This window comes from Malurus melanocephalus, unplaced genomic scaffold (assembly GCF_030028575.1).
Source record: "Malurus melanocephalus ecotype Western Australia unplaced genomic scaffold, MMel_1.1 scaffold_208, whole genome shotgun sequence".
NCBI lineage: Eukaryota > Metazoa > Chordata > Aves > Passeriformes > Maluridae > Malurus > Malurus melanocephalus.
Window position 1 is genome coordinate 852,241 of NW_026623440.1, and position 24,451 is coordinate 876,691.

The 24,451-nt window shown below is 40.9% G+C and overlaps 1 protein-coding gene across 1 annotated transcript; it reads right to left on the bottom strand.

Annotated features, from left to right (window-relative positions):
• Window positions 1–16,695: 16,695 nt before the first annotated feature.
• YWHAH (tyrosine 3-monooxygenase/tryptophan 5-monooxygenase activation protein eta) lies at window positions 16,696–22,334 on the bottom strand. The gene is made up of 2 exons (XM_057373856.1): window positions 21,986–22,334; window positions 16,696–18,108 (listed from the first exon to the last, which is right to left on the bottom strand). Exons 1-2 carry the CDS (start codon window positions 22,070–22,072, stop codon window positions 17,452–17,454), a joined length of 744 nt encoding a protein of 247 aa, XP_057229839.1. The 5' UTR covers window positions 22,073–22,334; the 3' UTR covers window positions 16,696–17,451.
• Window positions 22,335–24,451: the final 2,117 nt, after the last annotated feature.

Genomic DNA, 24,451 nt, shown 5'->3' on the forward strand with positions numbered 1-24,451 from the left:
CCTAGAAAGACAGAAATCTCTGTTCCTGGAGGTTTTCAAAATCTGATGGTACAAGGCCCTGAGCAATCGATCTAACTTTGAAGGCAGCYCTGCCCTTCATGGTCTCTGGAGGCCCACTTCAAACTAAATTATGTTATCTGGAGATCTCTGACACATTTCCTTMAGTCCATCCCACTGCACAAGGCTGTTTGACAAGCTCATCTCTGCACTCAGATCTCCTGTCAGGCTCACAAGTCAGAGTTTTGACGCACATTCTCACAATTACGCCACTGAAAAAGTCAATAGTGTCATATACCCATTTTTTACTAATCACTCACTGTCAAATCCTTGAGGCTCTTATCAGGCAGTCCCATAAAACCCTGGAGAAAGCAGAGTGTACCTCAGTGCCACACTTCATTGTGACTAATCTGAGCAAAATTGTGTGAGCTGACTGAAACCACACCAGGGCTGTGGGGACAAAGTCTGGCAGCTCCTAATCACCRTTTGTTCGGTTCTTGCACTCATCTCTCCAGACCTGCAGGAGAGATGCCCAAATAAAGTCTGAGCAAAGCTGGCAATTGACTCCATCAACTGACTGTAACTGATTTATTGCACTAAACTGTTGATGGATGACTTGGAGCCTGAGGCTACATATCCCAGTGATTCATTAGCCTTCCCCCATTACAGTAAATTCAGCAGGTTTTTTTAGACACTGGTGTTAATTCTGCTCTCAAATACAGAAATAACGGTTCAAAATCAATGGAATGGCTAAGAATAAAGTGCAGAGATGACCCTGACTTCCCTTTGGCTTCTGGATCCCAAAGCTGAACACGTGTGACCGCAAGGTGCCAACAATAACCCAGGCCAGCCTTGAGATCCTGACCCTCTGTGGCCCTGGACAGCACTTGGGAGTGGCAGCTACCAGTTTAGACCAGCCAACCTCATTTTTTTGCTAGAAATATTTCCTAGAATACAAGTACAGTGGAATTTTGGYACAGAGTGCCTCTGTAGCTACAGTGGATTCTTCACAAGAAGTTTCCAGGTGCTTTGCTTTTTTAGTGTGAAAAATTATAATGAATTCAATGYAATTCCTAAAAAGAAGGATGAAGAGGAAGAATACAACTTAGAGATTTTAAGAACAAATTGACAATGACCAAAACAAAAAAAAGTTTAAAAGTCATATCTATAACCACATTTTATGTTAAACTTGGAAGTTAGCTATTTATAACAGAATACATATATTAACTCCAGAGAAGCAAAAATTAAAAACACTAGGATATTAAATCTGAAAACTATAGAAAATACTTSACTGTTTCCTTTCCCACTCCTATTTTTATTTTCACATTCCAAATAGACCTGTTGGAAAATGCAGGCCTGATCTTTCCCTGCTTAGCAAAGACTTGCCTTTAATGTGATTGATGATGTACAGTAACAGGAGTGGGATAATCAGGTGCYCAGTGGATTATGAGCACAAGAGATGAAAACATACCCAGTCCTGCACTCYCCTTACTCCGGCCGTACTTCGAGCCCAGTGAATTGCAAACCCTAATCTTACTCCTCATTCCCAGTTATGTCATATCCATTAGCTGGAGACTGCAAGGCTATTTCATGGAGGTTTCATGGCACTAATGGAGAAAGTAGATGTTAATAGCTAAAATTTTGTTTTTATGAATTATGTTCCTAGGGCTTAATGGCTTATGTTTCCTTGGCAACAAACACATCATGTGCTTTTTAATAAGGTTTGTACATGAGCTGTGTACAGGACCATGCCAGAGATCCCTGCTGATAAGGTTTCTAAAACATTATGAATTCARAAGAGTGGATCTACTCTTTGACAAAGCAAGGAAACCACACTGGCAGAAGAGCAAGAGCATTCACTAGTCTTTATAAAATTGCTCCAACTGCAGTCTCCTGCTTTTAGTATCTAAGTCCTTATTCATGCAAAGACCATCTTCACTTATTTTACATCAGTAAATTTCATTAACTCCCTGGTTATCCACTTAAATATTCTACAATTATTAAAAAAAAAAAAAAGGGCAGAATGCTATTCCAGGAATTAAATTTGTCCATTATGGCTGCACTGTGGTTTGTCCTGAAGAAATCCTGGACAAAAAAAAACCAAGTTGCATATTTTATTCACATTTTTCAAGGGAACAATTTGTTACAGGAAACAAGCTGCAGTCTATTACAGAACTTCAACATGCTTTGTGATCCACAAGAGGGTATCCCACATCCACAGRAAAGAAATGCTAAACTACACAAGCTATACTGATGGAAACCAGATTTGTGATGAATATGCAGAGGAACAGCTAACTCCTATGGCYGAGGTCAGCAGAGATGTTACAGTGMCACTCTTAAGCACCTCTAACATTTCAAGAGCTCCATGTGCAAGTCTGAAAGTTTTAACGATGGGAGATGAAGGTTTTTTTCTTTTGGTATCATGTCCCTGSAAACAAGTAACATATTCAACATCTATAAATCTTGGCTGGCTCCAACCTTCCTAACACTCTGAAAACAGCAAAGGTAAAAGGGAGTGGAACACTGAACCTCTAACACAAAGTGCCAGGTAATTAACTCGTTTATATTCTTAGACTGTCATTCACTTAGGAGCTGATGAAAGTAGTAAAGAGTATAACCATGTGATCCATAAGCACCTTAAACATTTACTAACCAGTAATCCATGCAGTACTCAGTTAAGGCAGGCTGACATCTCTTGGCATCAGGACCAAAAAGAAGAGGAAAGTTACAATCAGCACTGGTCTATTTGGCTTATTTATTAAAGCTATTGGAAACTTAAAAAGAAACAATTCCAAACATGGAAAAAGAGTGTTCTATTGTGCCATCTGAACCAAGAAACACAATGAAAGGATTATTGAACACGTGGAAACAAGATCTAATGGACAGGGAGGAAAAAAGGAGGTGGAAATAGCACCAAAATATACAATGGAACAATTAGTAAGAGAGATATCTTGCAAATCAGACTGAACAGAATTGATATTAATAGATAACATGTGCACTGAACCAGAATAGGTGGCACAGGGAAGAAAAGAAGCCAGGAAAACTAACATCAGGCAAGCTCTTGTAGGCTGAGCTGTGTCTCATTTCTCTCCCATCACATTGGGCTCAGTCAGTGCATTTAGGACTCCCCAGCTGCTTCTCCACCAAGCTGAGCATCACTGAACATCAACGATGTTAAAACAAAACTGCCTCTGTTTGCTGCTTCACAAGATGTAATAGAATGATATTGAAAAGAATCTTGACACCATACAACAGAGCATCCCCAGCCTGCACCAACCCTGCCAGAGCTCAAGGAGCRTTTGGAGAACACACTCAGGCAYGTGGTGGATTCTTGTGGYGTGCTGTGCAGGGMRAGGACTTGGAATCCATGATYCTTGTGGRTCCCTTGCAGCTCAGGATATTCTATGATCACAATAGAATGGAGACAGCAACTTCTGTAATGATTGCAAATAGGTGCATCAGCCACAGTTTCACCTGTGAAKGCTGCTRACACCATCCARTCATTGGAAATAAATAATTATTCCMAGTKTAACAAAGCTTCCAAGGCAGAGCAACTTTCTGCTTCAGARCAGAATTGCACTCTGCCCCATCAATGACACACAGCACAAGGCAGTCACGAACCACCAGCTGCAATGCCATTCTCCAGGAACTGAAAAATAAATTGATTTCCATGACTCAACYGCTCAAATCAATACTCACCCTCCCCCTCCTCCTGTACACACAGAGACACTTTTCTTCCTTTAAAATAAATAGTATTATCTCCAAAGTTAAGGATCATTACTGTGCTTAATGTGGTATAAAATACATTTTTCAGGGGAAAACATTTTCTGCCTATTACTTTATCCAATGAAAAATTTGTCATCAGTTCTTGTGAATCTGATCGCTGACACCTGAGCTGCAACAAATTTGCATTCATGCTCTTCACCTGCTAGGGAACTGGTTCTGAAATGTTATGCCAATTTATGATTTGAATCACGTCTATCAACACAACATCCCAACATCTCTGTGTTTACAATCCCATGGGAAGGACACAAGAAAACATCATTTTCCTGGGATATGGCACTGTCCAAAGTTAAGGTACCACACAAGAGAAAATTAAGGCCACTTTAGGCCACTTTAAGTAGATTCCTAATGAAAATTAAAAATTGACAATTAGCTAAATTATTAATAAATCCTTGAGAAGAGTTCGAAGCAGCAAGAGCAAATGCATCCATTAACAAGGAGAGTATCTCCATCTCAGTTCACAGGTAGTAAAAAGGAATTAAAGCCCCCGTGCATCGACCTGCAAGTGGGAGTTGCAGCCTGCAAAGGTATGTGAGCCATAAAGATCCTGACAGACAAAACGCTCTGAGGATGAAAGCACAAACATCAGCAAGGGAATGTGCTCCTGATGGGCACTCAGGGAAAAGCCTGAGTCTTTTGCCTTTATTTGCATATATAATACCATGGACTGACGGCCTGGTTTTTGGTTTTTTTTTTAAACTCAAGAAAATCCACTTTATTAAATAATGAGCAATGGCAGCCTTAGATATTGTTGCTCCTGCAAATGGAGTAACAATACAAGGAAAACAGTAACTGCCTAAGGTTTTGCCTCGGGGCTTCACATGATGTTTTAAACTGCACATGCAGCTCAATTGATCCTACTCCAAGATAGCTTCTGATGGCAGCAAAGATAAATGGTAACTATTTGTCCACACAAATTATGGATTTTGGACATAGATATACTGTTCCTATTGTTCACAAGTTTGTTTCCCACATTCTCAACACCCAGAGTAGAATATATGCTGCCTAGAAGTACTGAGCTGTTTACTTTCAAAAAAGCACAAGCCCACCCACAAATKGGATCAATTTACTCAGAAAACATAAAGTGTCATCAGTGAAAGATACCKTGGACTATTTTTCCTTAGCAGTAGCAGAACAACAAATGCAAATCTGAAGTCTCTATTTCCTATCACTGTGGTCATTTTAAAAGCCCCTAAAATCCATCCCTGTGTTTGGTCTTTGAACACGATTCAAGCTCCCTGCCTTAAAGCAAAGGGCATTGGTGTGGCTGCTGCACAGGGAAGTCCAACACCCAAACCACACCTGCCCTGTGGAGCCCAAGGATTTCAAGGAGATGAAGCTGATGAGTTCCATGGGGCTTTCACATGGCTGTTGAAGGCCATGTGAAACTTCCATGTGCACAATGGAAGATGCTTATCAAGTGAAATAATGATCACAAAGGGCACAAGAGTGCATAGATTGCAGATAGGCAGAGGGAAGGTGCTCTAACTTTACTGCTTATTGTCCTTTTWATTTATTGAATAAATATATTCAAATAAATATAAATAAACATATCTTAGTATGTAATCTTCATATAAGACACTATATATGAATCTATATAATTTGTATGAATTCCTCTAAAATTATCCTTAACTAGTACATCTAATCTTATATATAAGCTTATAAATTTTATATACTTTATAATTTACTTTATATCTAAATTTACAATTTGTATCTAACATAAGAACGTTGTATTTATTTGTAAAGCCACTGTATCAAGTCCAAAGGTGTTCTGATGTTATTACTCTTAACAACACTGTCATAAACAACAGTAACACAGAACAAATCCTATTCATTCTCTGTAATTTTATGGTTTGGGGTGGAGCTTTTTTATTTGCACACTTTTCCTATACAAYCCGATAAGATTTAAAAAACAGTGAAAGGATAGAGTAACCATCTCATGCTGTTCTTTCAATAAATAAATGGATTTGCAKGAAAGAATGAGAAAATACCTCATTAAGGAGAGAAAGGTGGGCTGGGAGGTACTCTGTCAACCTAGCTACAGTGTCTCCAGACACATTTCTTTTTCAAAATTGTCAAGTTTATTGCAAAACAAGTTAATTCCAAAATTCAAAATTATGCCTCTGGAGCAYAGATCCTGATGTACTGTGGCAGGGTAAACAATATTGAGTGAACTCTCTAGTCCCAGCACTAAAATACATCCTGTCCCTATATATGCCCCCATCCTGCTTGGCCATGAAGTATAAAGGGGCAGCCCTACAGCCCCTGCAGTCTCTTACTGAAAGCACCAGTTCAAGTCACAAAATCACCCATTAGGAAGAGGTTTATAGAATCTGTACTTTAACTTCTATTACTAATGTTATTATAAGTTATTATAYTTTAAAATGAAACATAAGAGAATTGATTCAAGGTGGGCAGAGCATTACATCTTTGAGATGCAAAGCTATAGAGCACCTCAGTGTTTTGTGTTAGCTGCTTCATATCCCAGAGGAACTGTTTTWGTTACAGTAACTAATGATCACTAAATCTTTGGGGATTTCATTAACAAGATTTTGTATCTCTAAATACAGTACAGAGTGAATACTGTGCAAACAAAATTCTCCAGCAGATGGAAGCATTAGTCAGCAAAAGCTGAGCTCTCACAGGACTGTCTGTCCTGCAGCACCACAAACCACCTCCACTGCTACTCACAGAACTTCACCACGTACAAACCCCAAGTGGGTCACACTGATGGAAAACAAAKCTATAATTCTGTACCATTTGAGATCGCCAGTATTGCTAAAGCACAGCATACAGTTGYTATTTAAATATTTAGAGAAATGTGACATTGATGAAAATCCAGAGGCGGGGAAAGTTGGAATATGAATCGTAAACATGTGGATTTCAGGTAAAATTTACCAAAACCCCATAAGGTCTACCAACCTTTTCCCATATCTCCCTGACAGTTAAACAAACACTGTCTAGTTTCTTGCCTTCTTTCTCATATTTTACCTATAAATGTCACAGAAACACAAATGTTTAAAATGTACTTAAATACAATAATCTCAAATTGCCAAATAGAGTGCTGAAATAAAACAAACCTAAGTTCAGGGGTCATTCTGAAGCTCAGTTAACAGAAAAAGTAACACAAGCAGCCATTAATAGTAGCATCAAATATCCCTTCAATTAAGGATTCAGCAGCATCCTAGACTWGTAACTGCAAGGCTGTTCCAGTCCATTAAAGCCCAAAGAAGTCCATGATTACTGACACATATTTTACAGTGATGCAAGTCCCTTGGCTCACCATGAGCAGAACAGCCTGATTTGCAAAGACTACCATTGCATGTTGATTAACTAAACACTGTTATCAAAWAGGAATTTAACAGGTCTGAAGCACAGGCCAATGAATATTCACATCTTACCTGATTGCTGGGAACTCCTGAACACTGGCTGGCTGCTGCTTTAACCTCTATGAGCTGTTTTGTTCCGTGCCATCTGATCAGAATGAAATTAAATTATTTCAGAGATGCAGCACAACTTTCTTTTACAATTACTCTGGGACAAAGGCTGAGATTGCTTTTGTTCAGTATGCTGAACAAATAAACAATCMAACAGCATTTTTAAAGCATAAARAGGGGAATCAAAAATAAAATTCTAAYAAAAGGCTTTTGCTACTACAAACAYCAAAAATCCCCAACCTCTATCCCCTTTCTTCACCCTATACCAAAGTGGAAATTCTGTTCCCTGCCCAATTAAGTTATATTCCCTCTTAGGGATTTTCCTCCTAGTTCTGCCAGAACTGAGATGTTATCTCYATTCCAGCCTCCTCCCAACATTTCAGAAGCCCTGGATTTCAATCAATAATTCAAATACTCCAAAACTCCTCAGTTACCTGGCCTGCCCCCACACTCGCCATAGCTTCTTTAACTGCATTCCTGTCTGCAGCTCCATGGTAATTGCAAGTATTTTGATTTTCAGCTTGAAGATGACTGCACACAATGGGATGAAAGAAAGGCTCATTCCRTGAACTCCACTGGGAAATTTGTAATTAATTTCAGGTGATCTCCAGAGCATCTGCAGGGGTGCTGAGAGCAGAGACTTCATTTGAGATGTGGAAACAGTCACACTTACACATGCATAATTTGGCTAATATGCCCTAGACATGTAATACACTCAAATTGCAGAAAGTCTGGAAAAGTTATTTTCATTAAAAGTTATTTATTTATTTATCTATAGAGAAATTATATGTACGTTTATGTACATACACAAATGCTGCCAGAGGTAGAGATCTGCACATCATAAACAGTGCTAACCACTGTTTACATCCCCACATCCTTACATGAATCACACACACTCACTAAACTTGTTCTTGAGTACCTTTCTCATCTCTAATAGCTGCCTCCTACTTTTTATTTAACCTCTGCTTCATCTTTCATGTAGGACATTTCTGGGAACTCCTGGAATTATTAAAACAAGACAGGCACATGYCAGCAGTGATGAAACAGAAATTGGGAAAGGCAGGAAAGAAGTGGAAAACAAATGACAGACACGCACAGAGGCTGGTGCAGATGCAGCAAGCTCAGGCTRTGACATTCACTGTTACTGCACCTCTGATGTCTGCTGGGATAAATACTGGGCTGGGCTATTTATCTCAGAAACCAAAGGAACCAAACAGGAAAAATCAAGGAGCATTAGAAACTGCAGCCCAATCTAAGCCAGAACCACAGGACAACACAGCTTTTCTCCGTTTTATTTTGGCTTGATGTTCACAGTAAGGTTCATCAGGAGAAACAGGTGGGCAAGATCCCAGAGACCAATGGAAACTGCCCAGCCGGAGAGCGTTACAGGACATAAAGCAATGGGGTCTTTGAGTCACAGGCAGCCCTCCCTGGAACATAAAAATAAAAGTCTCTTCTTTATTCCCGTTAATGGGAACATTTCCTGGCATCCATCAGATGACAAACCCTTTTTCCCAGTTACCTCAGCCAACTCAGTAACCATGGYAACTGCCTCCAGTGCAATGACATCATATGGTTTCCTAGGCAACTGTTCCCAGTGCAGTGATGTCATGTGGTCACCATGGCAATGCTCCATGAGGCCAGGAAAAAAGTACTTTAAGTGGGAAGACAGGTCAGAAAGGACAAAAGAGGGCTCAGGGAAGAGCAGGATAAAAGATTATTGAGGTAAAAATATGAACTTTACAAGGATGGACACAAGGGAAAGGAATGGATGGACAGATTGAAGGACAGACAAACGAAGAAAGAAAAGAGAAATTTTAAGTAATTTGAATGTTTTGTTTTTTAAAAATCTGAATTCTATAATCTCTAATACCTTATCTAGGTCAGAAATGTTGAAGCAAACCGTGCATGGTCACAGAAAGTTTAGGCACAGTTCAAACATGGATTTACTGGAGGGACTTTTGACAATCCAGAAGAAGCTGTGAGAAATCTCCAGAGAGACACTGAGGGAAATCATACTACACAGAATATATAGGTACTTTTTCTAATACAAGATACATCTTCTAATATATTTCCTGACWTACTGAATACCCAGGGCTCTGTCACAGCAATGCCAATAACCAGATGTTCCTGCCATAYCTGTACAGGGCTTGAGGAGAAGATTCCTTTGCCCTCTTCCTTCTGTTCTTTGTACTTGAGGTCACAATAATAAGTACCTGGCCAGCTGACAGATGGAAATGTATTTTTCTTTTTCTGARGGCTCCTTCAGAATGTCATCAAGATAGAAGAGTGCCCCTTCTTTTGAATTTTCTAGATCTTCTTCCAACTCTGTTATACTCTCAAATGTTTGAATTTACTGAATACAAACACCCTTTCTGAATTCCATCCAGTTTTAGTTCTGGGCAGCCTCAGCTGCCAGCTTTATGTTAAATGGCTATAAAACCCCTGGGGAAAAAAAAAAAAAAAAGCTTCTTGGCAAAGAAAGGCCAGTGTTATTGATACACAGTGTTTTAACCGTGTACACAGCCTTGAGTGCAAGATAAAGTAACAAAAAGCTCTGCCTTCTGAGGACAGCCTGCAGGCTAAAAGCTTAGGGCAATGCTCTGAAAGAAGCTTCCAGGACCACACAGTGTTTTTCTATCCAGCATCCAGCAMGGCATCTTCCCATAGTTTCTCTGAAGCAAAACCTTAATATAATTTAATCAGCACAATAATTACCCTCCACCACTCCTTTCAGAAGGGGTTAATGTAGAATTAGATGTAGGGACTGTAATGGTAACAGATCAGCAGGTAGAGTTGCAGCTGTGACAACTTTTAGTAAAGTTTTTTACAGTTGAAGATGAACCTCAGCTGGTTTATTCAGACCCAAACTTCAAATAATGTAAGTTTAGAAAYCTGTCAAATTTGAGCATGGCTGTAGATGAGATGTTTATCTCAGACTAACACACAGACTCCCACAAGTCATTGGCAGCAGTGCCCGTCAGCTCAGCTGTCTGTACAGTTCAGCACAAAGGGAAAGAGCAGATTTCTATATGAAGGACTTTGTACAGTTTGTCACAAGGAAACCTTTCTGTACCTCAAGACCTCATTTTTTGTACCTCAAACAGCAGATTGTTTCTGTTACTCAGATAGCAACAATGCATTTCATATGCCAAGCATTTTCCAAATCTCTACAAAGGCAGGCATTAGGGCTCATAAAGTCTGACTCCTTCAGAGCAGCCCACTCAGTAAATCTCCAAGGGGTTTCATTGCAAAACCCTGCAGTCACCAGGCTGGAAATATTCCAGGTGCTAAATCACACACAGCAGAGTGAGAACTGAGAGAGATAAGCAGCTCTAGGAAGGATGTGGTGTCCGAGGCAGAGAAACAGGAAAAGGGGAGGAGGAGGAGAGGAATGGGAGAATAAATATCTCACGCTGTTGATGGGCAGAAACACAAACATCAGAGACAGACAGAAAGGCCAGCAGTGGTTCTCCCAAGTTATTCTTCAGTCCTCATACACTTCCTCCCTAAATCAAAATATATTCATGGAGCAGCCATCAGCACATCTCACACAAAAATCAGCCTAAGGTGGGCATTCTCAGACAATCAACAGGTCTYACCAACCAGTTATATCTTTAGGTAGTTAACAGAATGTATTTCTGCAGGGGGAGTGGAAGGAAATCGTGGCAGGGACAGCATAAAATGAAGGAAAATGGCTTCTAGAGAAGAAAACAAGTGGGAAATAGGTGGTGAGGACTTTTTTTGGTTTGTGGGTTGGGTTTTTTCAGGCTGAACTGTGAGACTGAAATATCTGCATTAAGCTATGCTTCAGGCTGCAGTCTTATGTTAAAAAATATGAGTTTTAAAGAAACTATGGCAAAATACAAGGTAATGTCCTTCAGGTTGACTTTTGATAAATCCCTTTGATGAACAACTATACATGTCAACATTAAGTAAAACAAAATTAAATACTGAGAATTGACTTTAAAGGGAGAAAGTGGAAAAAATAGAGTAAAAAATTCAATTATAAACTGTTTTGCTTTAAGAAAGATTAATATGCATAAATATCTAATTCATTATCACAGTAAGTGCMATGTTTTACAAGTGCACATACAAGTTCTATGTCAATTAAATAAGACAATAAACATCACACATAATAGAGGAAATGGAAATATGCAGCTCACCAATATGAATAAAGTATTGTCATGAGGCATAACAATAAAGCTTTGTAGACAACTGTCCCAGAAGCTGTTAAGAGCTTCAGCTCTCAGCCTAGTTAGCACTAAAAATACTGGTTTAAAAAAAAAAATTGAAATAACAGAAAGAAAAATAAGACTTGTTTCTATTGAGTAATAAATAAATTATAAGGTCAGAAAACACACTTATCATCAGGAATCTGAATACATGTTGAATACTAAAATATCTCCTGGCTATTCTGACTTTGTGTCAGCCCAGCCACCTGCTAATTAGCACCAAGATATTATTGTGATTGCACAAGGATAACAGGATGAATAATTCATTATACCTTACCCAGAGATCCARCACATAAGTGGYTCTTTATCAGTTCCTAATCCAAGGATTCAGCATAATCTTTATGGTAGAATTAACAACATACATACACACATAATGTGTTTAGTAAAAATTTAAAGCAATTGTTTTAAACAAAACTAACACTGGGCTAATAAGATCAGCTAAAGCTGGGCTTTACTAACCTAAAAATAATAGTTAATTCTGTCCCCTTTTAGCCTAGGCTCATGGCCAATCTCRAAGTGAGGAAGTGTCAGATGTGGAAACCCAGAGAATGACTCAGCAGTGGTACCAAAGCACATTCATGCCTTAGCAATGTTGGGCTCTGATGATACTGATGACAGCAAAAGTCTTCACTTCCCAATATTTCCATACCATTTTACAGCTCAGAGAGGCTTAATAGGACATGTTTCAGAAGAGGCAAATAGAAGTCCTTAAAAAGCTTGAGGTGGCACAAGAGAACTGAGGAGATTCCTGCCCTTTAAGGACATGCTGGAATCTCACTCACCCCACGGATGGCCAGCCAACAAACACTTGGAGAGACCTGAGCCATTTTCTGCCAAACACGGCCCGGCCTTCTGCTCCCTGCTCTGGATCTGGGGTGCAGTGACAGGAACAAAGRTGATTGCTCCAGGATGGCTCTGGCTGCCATGGAGACAGAAAGCCACTACAGATGGTGGCCAGGCTGCCCCAGCAAGGTGCCCACACCTTGGATCCCTCTGGGTGGTGCTGTAAGGCCCCACACCCTGGACCGGTGTGTCACTGSAGTAACTGGGTTATACTTCAAACACAAACAACCACCCAGGATTTGGCTTTTTTTCTGAGAGTCAAAACAAAGTAAACGTTGCACAAAGAAACACGACGCTTCTTTTTGCAGAGAGAGAACGTGATCCATTTTACTCAGCAGGGAAACCACTTAATCACTGTCATCTACTCCTCTGCCCTTTGCAAGAGTCAGATGTTCTTTTGTGCTGCGAGGGCACAACAACAGTCACAAAGCCTGTTWGCAAAATGCATCTCGTGCCAACCCCCTACAATTCCTGCTGCCTTCCAATGTGTGCCTTACATGCTTGGGAAGGGAACCAACGCTTCACTGCAATCCCTGTGCTTTCAGTAGCCTCTGCTGGAGAAATCCCTGAATTAAGGACATTCCTCAGATGTCCAAACAAGGAAGCAGTTCTCCAAATGCCATAGATTTTATATACAATCCACAAATATAATTGGCTTACATTTTTAATAATATTCATGTCTATGCTCATTTATAAATAATTACTTTAKTTAGTATTTRTAACTGGCAAAGCATCACTGAAAGTCATATGAACAGTGTGTTTTGATCTGTTTYTTCTTTTGACAGGTTGTTAAACCACATAATTCTTCAGAGATGGAAGAGTTCAACTACTATSTGATTGAATTCTAAAGTGAATTGATCACATCATCAGATTACATGAAAATAGCTCATACTAACTTAAGTACATTACTGTACATAAGTGATTTCTTAATGAGTACCTCCATAAAAATATATATTCACTGCTGGARTACTCACAAGCGCTTTGCCTTGGCGCACTGTGGAGTTTACAAAAACCCCACTGAACAAAAACAATTCATCTGGTTATAATGTTTGAGTTGGGACAGACCAAGTTGGTTCATAATCATTAGTTAAAACAATTTAGACTAAAATATATCAAGTAATACTGAAGATTCAGAAAAATAAATATGTATACTTGAATTATATATGTAAAAAGTGTATTTCTACAGTTAAGAGTTATGCAACATTAGATCACAATTGGCACATAGAAAAGAGTTATAATAAACASTGTTATTTCTAACAGATGGTTCAGTTTCTAAGACCAATTAAAAACCTACCTGGCCTGATTTCCGTGTTCAGAACACATCTTCATTTATCTCAGAAATCATTAAGGCTCAGGCACTAAACCATCTGCATCTATGGAACTTCAAGTACTTCAGGCTTGTTCAGAACAAGATCTAAACATCCTCTGTCAATTATGTGTATAATCAACTTCACATTCTTCAAAATCTGCCACRGATTTCAAGGAGCTGCCTCAATGAATCCAAGACCTATCCAAACAGACTTTTTATGCTGTTGAAATATTTTAGCCAATTTTTCCTGATGAGCTATGTTAAATTAATTCAAATATGTGGTGTAAACAGAATTTTAAAAAACCCAAGGATCCAAAGCACTGGAATATTTTTCCTGTTTTCTCTCTGTCCTTAAACTCAGGCTGCTTTGTTGAAGGATTTCCAGTTGGTCCCATGCTGACAGAAAACATTTTATAATGTACAATGACATCAGTTTTCATCCTTCTAACTTCCATTATCATTAAGTCATTCTCTTACATTACTTATAATACAGCTAGGTTTTTCATTTCCCTCAACCGAAGTGTACTCAGTGTACATAACTTTTTTCTAGATTATAAAGCAGCCTATTGCAGCTACTGGAAGAGTCCCTGGGAGTAGGTTAGGGAATACCCTYGTGCTCCTTGGGAAATAGATTTGGCTCTGGAAGTCAGTCCATYCAACTTACAGGTAGGTGTAGATTACAAGTGCAAGTATTAAGAATGGAAAACCACAGCCAGAAGTTACAGGCAAGGGAATGGCTATGTGGAAGAACTATTTTCAAACCCATAGTGGGACCAAAGTAGTTAGCAAATGGTTACTTACCAGAGAAACTGTGGTCCTTTGATATGTGTTATCCATGGACATCCAGTCTCATCACTCTTCTTRAGGTCTCTGCTTCCCTAGAACCACCACATTCTCAGTGCAATTGCTGATGTTGAACAACAGCCTCTCAGTACAGTTTAATGTCCCATAGTATTGGMACATTTTGTTCCAGTGGGTTCAATACAGTGTGGGTGTGTTTGAGAGATTAACACAATCATTTCTACAAAATTTGAACACTTTTGAGCAGGTTAGGACATGGTCTATCTCTGTCCCTATAAAGACCATAGTTAATTTAAGGATTTACTAGCCCATAACTTTCGAGYTCCTAGAGCATCACAGAAAATGCTGCCTCACTGTTAGCAGCTGCCTGGTTGCTAAAATTCAAGGATATGTACAGGGCTTGTTAAYAACGTATCAACACCCTCAGCGTGGCTTAACCTTTCAACAATGATTGCCCGTGGAAGATACAAAAGGTATGGTTCTGGGCCAGAGTAATGCTTACATGGACCCTTAGGAAACCCTCACCCTATCAAGGTCAGCAAACATCTTTTAATGCCTTCAAGGACACATAAAGAAGCCTCCCTGGAAGCAGGGGTGAATGTAACTCAATTTTGTGTTTTTCTATTGGAATTACTCCTGCTTCAAAGAATCTTGTGAACTTCAATTAAGTGCTTTTGGTGAATACATCTGTTGTTTTCAAATAATAAATTAGGTATAGCCTAGGATTTTATTTATTTTAGAGAGTGAGAGACAGAAGACAACTTGGGAGTCACTTACGAGAAATAACAGTTCCAAAATACCTGAATGCTGTGGTTCRCTGAAGAATACTGGAATAAACAACATGTGCTGTCCATCAGCTTTGACTTCTGCAGATCATTGCTATAATAAGGATTACAAAAGCAATTTAGCAATCCCAAGGCCCAGGAAATTAAAAAGCTGCTGAAGTGGAAACAAGAATATGTATTGCGCTGGAGCATTATTTTTCTTGTTCCATAGAACACTCTCCTCCAGCTCCTACCAAAACACAACCACAAAAACATGCTCTATGTGTCATTGGCCCATTCACTGASAGCTGGAAAATATGGCAGCAATATCTGCTCTCTGACTAGAAATCTAATTCACTGCTACACTGCATCATTCTGCAGAACCCCTTTGGTCTCCACTTTGGATCCYATGCACCAGGGCAACAGCCAACCTTCAGCTACCCAGTCCAGAGATGTCAGGACTGCTGACTCACTTTGCAAACTACATAATGCTCACAGTTCTGTGATAAAGGGTCTGCACAAGACAGTAACTAAAATGAGAAAGGACTCCATGGCTTTGGAATTAAGAATAGTTAAAAAGGTAACAAAAAGGCAGGTACTTTTATCAACAGGAAAATAAACCTACCAACTGCCAATRTTGTCAATTATTACCCATCCACAGTGTTTCAATGTAAAAAGGTAATCTCATGGCAATGTTTTACCTCGGTTCCATAGAGGCAGGTAGGTAGGTGAGTACCTGTATTTTCACCTTTTTCAGATGTTGCATAATTCTTTCAATTGTTGCCATTTTTACTCATATAATAAAGCTAAAATTATCTCTAAGATGGTAGAATATATAAATGCACACAATTCCACCATTAAAAACTYTAAACCTCCAGACAGTTAAAAACCAGTGCACTGCTTTTAGATAGTATGAGCAGTGTTGTGGGTAATTCAGACCAGTAATAATTATTGCACAAATTAAAGAATATMAATTCTGATAAATGAGAACTTACATGGCCTTTGAGCTAGCTCAGGTGCCAGTGGCAGTCTGGATACAGCTAACTTTTCCTGSTTCTGGGACATACCATTACAGAAGTACGTACAGCACCAATAAACGTGCATGTACACTAACTGTTGGGAGAAAACAAAAACAACAGTGTTAAATTTGTGGACTAGACTTAAGTTGGCTAAATAGAGAAAGGCAGTCTTTAGGAAGTATTGATCCTGCATTGATAWGGTAACTTACGTGCTTTACAACTTCTCTGCTCCTGAGCAGAACTGCATTACAACTGCTCTCCTGAGCAAACAACTAAATATAGCACCTTCGAAAACTCCATTTTAAGAGAAGTGACCATCACTGTGGATACTTKTGGGTTTTGTGGGTTTGATTTGTTCTTCTTTTGGCACACTATGTTGTGTTTGTTTAGCAYGTGTCAGCTTCTCATTCAACTTTTGATGAAATATGTTTTAACCCGTCAGTGATGCATTAGGTGACTTTCTCTCTGTTCTGAACAAAAGACAGGACAGCTCGTGTAGAGATAACATCCCTGAAGCAGCATTTTATTTTATTCACTTAATTCCAAAACACTGAATTTAGAAGTCTGGCTTCCCAGTGATCCATCTTAACATGGGCAAATATTGACATAGAGTTGTCAGAATACACAGACAAYTAAACAGCCAAAGAGTTTACAAAAAATAAATTCATGATTCTTCAAAACAACTGCAAAAGGTTACAAGTATCAAAACTCTTAGGTAGATGCACTGCATTTAAAGAAACTGTGCACATAAGTTAGAGGCAAAAAAACCAAATTGCTACTGAAACCTCACATTTCAAACAGTTTATTGTAAACTGATGAACAGAGTTGTCATTTCACATCAGCTTAAATGTTTTCATTGACTGAAAAAAATTTGGGGTGGCTAATTTACTCTGCATGCACAAAATGTACTGCTTAACAGAACTGTCAGCTCATTTCAAACGGAAAAATTTAACTGGAATCTAGTTATCCTCAATCACTTTCCATTATTCTTTCCCGTATTTTCCAATCAACAGGCAAACTAAAAATGCCTCCTCCTGCACTGCTCAAGTGCAACTAAGATAAATAGGGCCAATAAACCAATCAATCCATCAATGCCCATGATGACTCATCTGAAACTGCTTCTCAATAAAGTGGACAGCAGATCTGAACAGCTGTACAATACAGATATGCTTAGCACTAGATATTTAGTGTGACTGTGGCAAGGAAATATTGGTGATGATGGGGATGGCCAAGTGGATGAAAGAGGGATCAGAGGAAAGCTTTTTAATTGTTGCCCTCTCCTGCTTCTTCATCCTGCTGATCACTCGTCCAGAGAGTGAGGTTATCTCGAAGTAACTGCATGATGAGAGTGGAGTCCTTGTAGGAATCCTCATTTAGTGTGTCCAGCTCTGCTATGGCATCATCAAAGGCTTGTTTGGCTAAAAGGCAGGCCTGCTCAGGGGCATTCTGGATTTCATAGTAGAACACTGAGAAATTGAGTGCCAGCCCAAGCCTAATGGGGTGAGTGGGCTGCATGTGCTCTTTGCTGATTTCAAAAGCCTCTTTATAGGCAGCTTCTGAGGCTTCCACRACACTGTTCTTCTTCTCTCCAGCAGCAACTTCTGCCAAATAGCGGTAGTAATCCCCCTTCATTTTCAGGTAAAAGACCTTGCTCTCATACTGGAAGTCATTGCAGTTCTTGATCAAGTATTTATCTAGGAGAGCCAAAACATCATTGCAGACTGTCTCGAGCTCCTTTTCTATCTTCTCCCTATAGGCTTTAACCTTCTCCAGTTTCTTCTCATTCCCATCTGCCATAGTCTTCTGCTCTATGCTGCTGATGACGCGCCAGGAGGACCGTCTAGCTCCAACTACATTCTTGTAGGCTACAGACAGCAGGTTTCTATCTTCATTTGAGAGYGGCTCATTCAGCTCAGTTACCTGAAAACACAAAGAGCAAATTTAAAGGCTTTGCCTTAGAGAAGAGTGCACAAAGTTCCTTCAATACATTCCTTATGAAGTGCAAGATTCAAAATTTCTTCTAGATCCCAAAATTCCTACAAGACAGGAGTAATTTTGTAACATTGAAAGTTTAACACTGTTCTGCAGTCAAGAATTAAAGAGTGAAATCCCCACAGCTCTGATGTAATAGAAGGAGTTATTTAGAAGCCATTGCAAAGAATATTTACTCAGTAAAAGTGCATCAGGCTTGTGTAACAGAGAAGCATTCACAGAGGAAGGCTTGGGTTTTTTAGGAAGTCTGCTATAATTATACAGACTACACACTTAGTGATGAATTTAAATATACCTAGAATACCAGTTTTATGAATCTGGAACACAGCACTGACACTGGAAGCTGGTGCAATCCTTGCATTTCTTTCCCCTGCTGCTTGCTTCCATTCGACAGCAGAGATGGAAGCGCTGCAGTCGTTAAGCTCTGCATAGTACAAATGGAATTAGTGTTTCATAGTATCTTTCAGACACGTAGTGAGCAATTATACAGTGTGATACAAAAGTTACCCTGATTTTTGCTAACTGGCAGTCACAGACAAATTCCAGGGACAGGACATGAAAGAAACTGCATAGAAATAGGACAGCAAATCAGGAATGAAGMTATGAACTGCTATTTCAAAATGTGCAGATAGGTTAATACTTCTACTACTGTATTTAGGCCTATTTCACTCGTGTTAATTTAAGCTATCAGGCTCATGGTCACTTGAAATTGTTCCACTTTAATTTATACACACAAAATTAAACTCAAAGGAATTAGGATAAAAAATGTAACTCCGCTACTTTAAGCATATTGCTTTAAAAGTAGTCACTGGAATTCTAAGGATACATACTTTGGTGTGAAAGTAAACTTCTCTTGCTCAGACACTGCAAAAATCATTAACTATTTCTTTTAAAATGTGCACATTTACACTGCCTGACAGGCACCAGAGTGTTCTCAACCAAATACTAACATACTACAAACAATCAACTCACAAATACTTACACTACTCTGGAATGGCTGCTGTAGGCAGTGGACCATCTAACAAATGTGCTTATTTCCAGATCCAGAAAAATACTTTATGTGAATTATAATTCCCAGAGTGAGATTACTTTTAAATTTAGCTTTTGTTCTTAACATATATTAAGTCAATTTGTTTTATCTCTGAAAGTTTTTTTTCCACAGTTCAGGAACCTGAACTCCCAAAAGACACTGCTCTGCATGTCCTAATAGAATTAGAGGCAACGTACAGAGGATGAAATGCACAGGAATCAACTCTAATGACATCTTCAGAATCTTCATCATAGTTCCCAAGCAATATTGCCCTCAACAATCTCCACTACAACTCACCTAAATCACCTTTTCTAGTAAAGATTTTAACAGTTCTTTCAAACTTCAGTGACAAAAAAATTGAGCATATAAAAGAAATCCTGCCTGTAACCCTGGAATTCCTAATTCCACATGCTTATGAGCATGGCAGTACTACATCAACTCAGAAATTACTTCTGTGTGTGATCTCACCTAGGTCATACACCAAGCTGAGATCCTTTCACATGGAAAAMACCCCAAAGTGCATGTTCCACAGCTGAAAGCAGATCCACAACCAGGTCCATTGACTGTGATTATACCTGTTTTGTCACCCARAGCATATCACTCACAGCTAGAGCCTCTTCTCAGCAAGCTGCTGCAAAAACTGAGGCAGTATAAATTACGGTTTAATTATCAAAACCTGCCTGATACAAAGTTACACAGTCCATAATTCTGGAATAAACAGAAATAAGACTAATGAATTTAATGTGAAGACAGATTGCCCTCAGAGCATTTCATAGAATCTTATGCTCAGACCTACAAAATCAATTTCAAACACTAAAGAGCATTCTGGAAACTGCCATGTTGGAGTGAACACCTGTGAAAGCCAAGTAACCAACAGATGCTATATTATAGATATGCAACAGTATATGAACAGATCAAAATAAGGGAACTGTTGCCTTTTGAATTCAGATTGCTTTTTGTATTTTTAAAGTATTTTTAAGTTTCAAGATGCTCACATATGATGTTCTGAGCTCCCCATTACAGAAGCTCATCATCACACAACTTATTTTGTGACCAGAATAGTAATCAGAACAGTTTAAAGACAACTGACACTAGGTGTAAGTACTTTATTTACATACTTCCTGAAGCACAGCAACCGTGTTCTCATGTACCCAGAGCACCATACGTACACTGCAGGTCAGCAGTACTCGGAAAAATATAAAGCTTTCTACTAACCACAGCTAGAAATAGTCTTCTAGAGCAGCAGATTTTAGTGGTTTCTCCATTCCATCTTTTAAGATCACCAATTGAAAGATATGATAAACAGAGCTGTTACTATTACATGTATCAAGAACTCTAGAGGTATAATTAAAAGACAACTTATTTTAAGGTCTTGTGTCTCTGGTATTGACATACTCAGAAGAATCACTACTTTAAAACCAGACCATCATAATATTTATTACAACATACTAGCAAAAGTGAACAAGAGCAGCAAAATGTCTTTTCACTGGCCTCCTTTAAGGGAGGTGACATACACATTCTTACAACAAAAATGTGGACTCCATTTGAAGCTGCTCTTTCAAACTAAAATCATCTCATGCCTTTAAACAGCAGCACTCTCGAGGGAAACAGTTCCTCTAGGGGCATTTGGGGTTCACAGAAGACGATCAGCAAGAACAAACCAATTGTAATATGATACAGCAAAGACACTGCTAAGCATCCAATAGCATTAACATTATCCATAATGTCTGGATCATGTAAATACTTTGTTTTTAAAAAAAGGACTGGACATAGTAAGTTTGATCATTCTGCAATTTTATTATATATCATTACAGGCAGGTCAGCACAAGTAATTTTCATTGCTTGGTTCTGAAAGGAGCAGAGTTGGAAATGTAACATTGTTTAAACACATGTCAGTATTCAACAGGGTACGGAATGCACTGAGAAATTGTTACCCTACAAAGAAGAGGCAAAAAGGCAACGTTAAAGCTCGGTAAACACTCCTGGAACACGAGGTAGCTTTCCCACCCAGAARCAGCTATCTTTAAGTCACTGATATTAGTGAGTGAGGCCTCTATTCGCGTCTTTTACGGCGAAGCAAAAGAAACGTCTAGAAAAGGGGGTCTTCTTGCTGTGTCCCCAGAGAGCCCCCGCCGCAGTGCCCATCCCAYCAGACCAGCGCCCCCAAACGCTCGTGTGTGCCCAGAAGGGGAGCCGCACTCCAAGGTCAAACCCACCACCCCCATCGAGGTGGAAGGGAGGTGGGCGAGGGTGGGCCCCTCTCTCGCAGGGTCAGAGAAGGAATGCACAGCGTTCCCGCCGCGAGGAGAGGCGGGCGGCATTCAAATGGCCGCACTGCGAGCCCGATTGGCGCGGTGGGGAGACGGAGAGGAGGGCATGGGCACAGCCACACCCCCGGGGCAGGGACAGCCGAGGAGCGGGAGGGCTGCGAGACAGCCCTTACGAGGGAACGGAGGGAATGAGGGGGGAAGGAAACAGATTTTAAAAGGGGGAGTTTGGTCCGGTTTGGACCGGCTACTCTTTGTCTGATCTCTGCCGAAGGCAGGTAGTAWCGGGCACCGCCCCACACGGCGGCGAGGTGTCCCGGCGGGATGGTCTGGCTCCCGCCCTCCTTTCTTCACCGCGACGGGTGGGACCCGGAGGCTCGCATCCTCCCCGGACCCAACCCCGCCTAGGACCAGCCCGCACTTCCTTTCCCTCCCTCCCCCGCCACTACCCCGTTACACACTCCTGTCTAAGTACGCCCCACGGCCGCCACGCTACGGCCCCACTCACCGACTTCATGGCCGAGGCCATGTCATCGTATCTCTCCGCCTGCTCGGCCAAGCGAGCTCGCTGCAGCAGCTGCTCTCGGTCCCCCATGGCCGCTTCCGTGGTGGCTGCTGGGCTGGGCTGGGCTCTGCGCGCCCCTCAGAGAGCGGAAGGCGGGCGGGGATGTGCAGCCGAACGCGCACGGGTGGCGGGAGCAGGGACCGTAAGCGGAGCCGTCCGCCGGGCTGTGCTGTGCCGGGCTGGACTGTGCTGTGCCGGGCTGGGCTGTGCTGGCCGCCGCTCCCTCGCCCGCCGGCCGCGCTCCCGGACCGACCGCGGCGTGTGCGGCTCGGAGCCTCGCGCTGCTGCCGCCGCCCGCGCCTGCGCGCCGGGAAGGCAACGAGGGGGCGGAGCCGCTGTGCTGCAGGGGAGGGGAGGGGGCGCCGCTCCCCCGCGCTCTATTTCTAGGTGACGTCACTTGCTATAAATAGCCATCGCGGGGCGCCGGCCGCGGGACGCGCGTGCGCGCTGAGAGTGCTGCATTTTCCTTCTGCAAAGGTGGAGGTGGGCGGGGGGCGCGGGCACTGCGGGATGGGACGGGATGGGACGGGACGGGACGGAACAGGACGGGGCACGACGCGGGCTGGGACACCGCCACCGCCTCACCCGCCCCGCCCTGCCCGGGCTCGGCCGAGGCACTGACGGGCCGCGGCTGTGTGACCACGCTCGGTGTGACCACGCTCGGTGTGACCACGCACCGCGTTCACGTGCGCGACCCTGCCCAGCGCCATGGCTGCTTTGTGCGGCCGTAGCCTGCCGGCGTTGTCTTGCGGTAGTAGCACGGTTGTGCTTCTTTCGGGGAAGTAAGTGTATCTCGCATCCCAACTGCCTTGAAACAGCCCTAGCTGTGGGGGTGGTACCACGGACTAATTCTACTACCTTGCCTAAGAGATGCAGCTAATTTCAATTTTACTACGTATTTTAATGTGTAATAGTCAAGCTCTTTCATAAATTGACAGAGTACMAGCCTTACATAAAAATCATCTCCAAGTTTACTAGCCTTGCACAAAAGACAAGTTGCTGCTGATGTCCACAGAAACTCTGGAAGCCACATTACACATCTTTTACAATAAATCACGGATTAACTCTCCTTATTCAACCCTGGCCAGCACTGAAACATCCCTGCTGTAGGTATGGAGAGCTCCTGTACAGCTGAGTGAAAAATGCGCTCACCAGAAGACAGTTCAGCACTAGAGCCGCTGACCAGAGCACCTGTAGCAATTTAAGCTTACATCTGTCCTCACCCGCAAAGACAAAAAAAGAGAATCCATCAGCACACCCCTGAGGTAGGGACAAAGCTGCTCTCACTCATCCTGATGCTCTCCCACTAGCCTCAGTACTATTGCACTACTTCAAATGAGTAAATCCAATCCCTTGTGCCACACAGAAGTTTTTAGTCTTAACTCTAATGATGCYGACTGTTGTACATTAAGCCCTAATGACATTTAAAATAAATGCTACAATTTTTAAAGGGATTCGATTAATGTTGCTATCTTTTTTTAAGAACATAAATCAATATGTCAAATAATAATAAATTATAGTTATATGTAATAAGACATGAAATATAAAAATTACACCCAGCAAGTTATAAACTGACTGCCAGAACATTCTGGAAATAGCCCTTTGCAGTAGTGTGCAAAGCACACACCACTGTGCATACATCCTAGCAAGCCAAATGGGGCTTTTTCCTACTGGGGTTTTGTTTTCACTGTTTCTAAGAGAAGGCAGTGACATCTAAACCCTTAGCAGAATGGATCTCAAATATCAGTTTAATTCATTATCATCATTATTGTAAAACTTGTATTGATTTTACTTAAGGATTTTTTTTAGCTGTGGACAGCAGGGATGTGATTTTGAAAAGATTTGATTCCATGTAAAAATACAGATTTTAATGTATCTGACCCTTAGTGAGAGATGGGCCAATMCTCCGTGCCCAGCACACTTCGGTTGCAAACCTTTGCAGTTGCAATAATTCCTCAGTAGAGATTAGTCAGTTTGCAAAGCATTCCAACAGCTCTGAAAATATGTAGGGTTTACCAGTAGCTTTCTAGTCTTGTACAGCAGCTTCAGACTCCCCAGGGAAACAGATTACAAAGTATTTTTAAAACGAGTTATTCACCCACTGAACCAATCTGCATTAATCTGCCAAATATATGTGGATATATCTACACATGCACAAAACATTCTCATTAAATGCTTTGTTTTTTTTTTTAATTGAAGCTTCTTTATAACAGCTATTTCACAGTCTAAAGCATCTAAAAAATTCTTAACCTTGAATTCACGAGGTCATGTGTAACCTCACTGCTCTAAAACCAGATACACGTCTAAATTCAACAGTTGCAAGGAAAAGTGCTAAAATAAGGCAACCTTGTGTGCAGCATTTCCACAGTCTGTCTGTAAGCTAAAGAAAACGAAGAGATTGCATCTCAC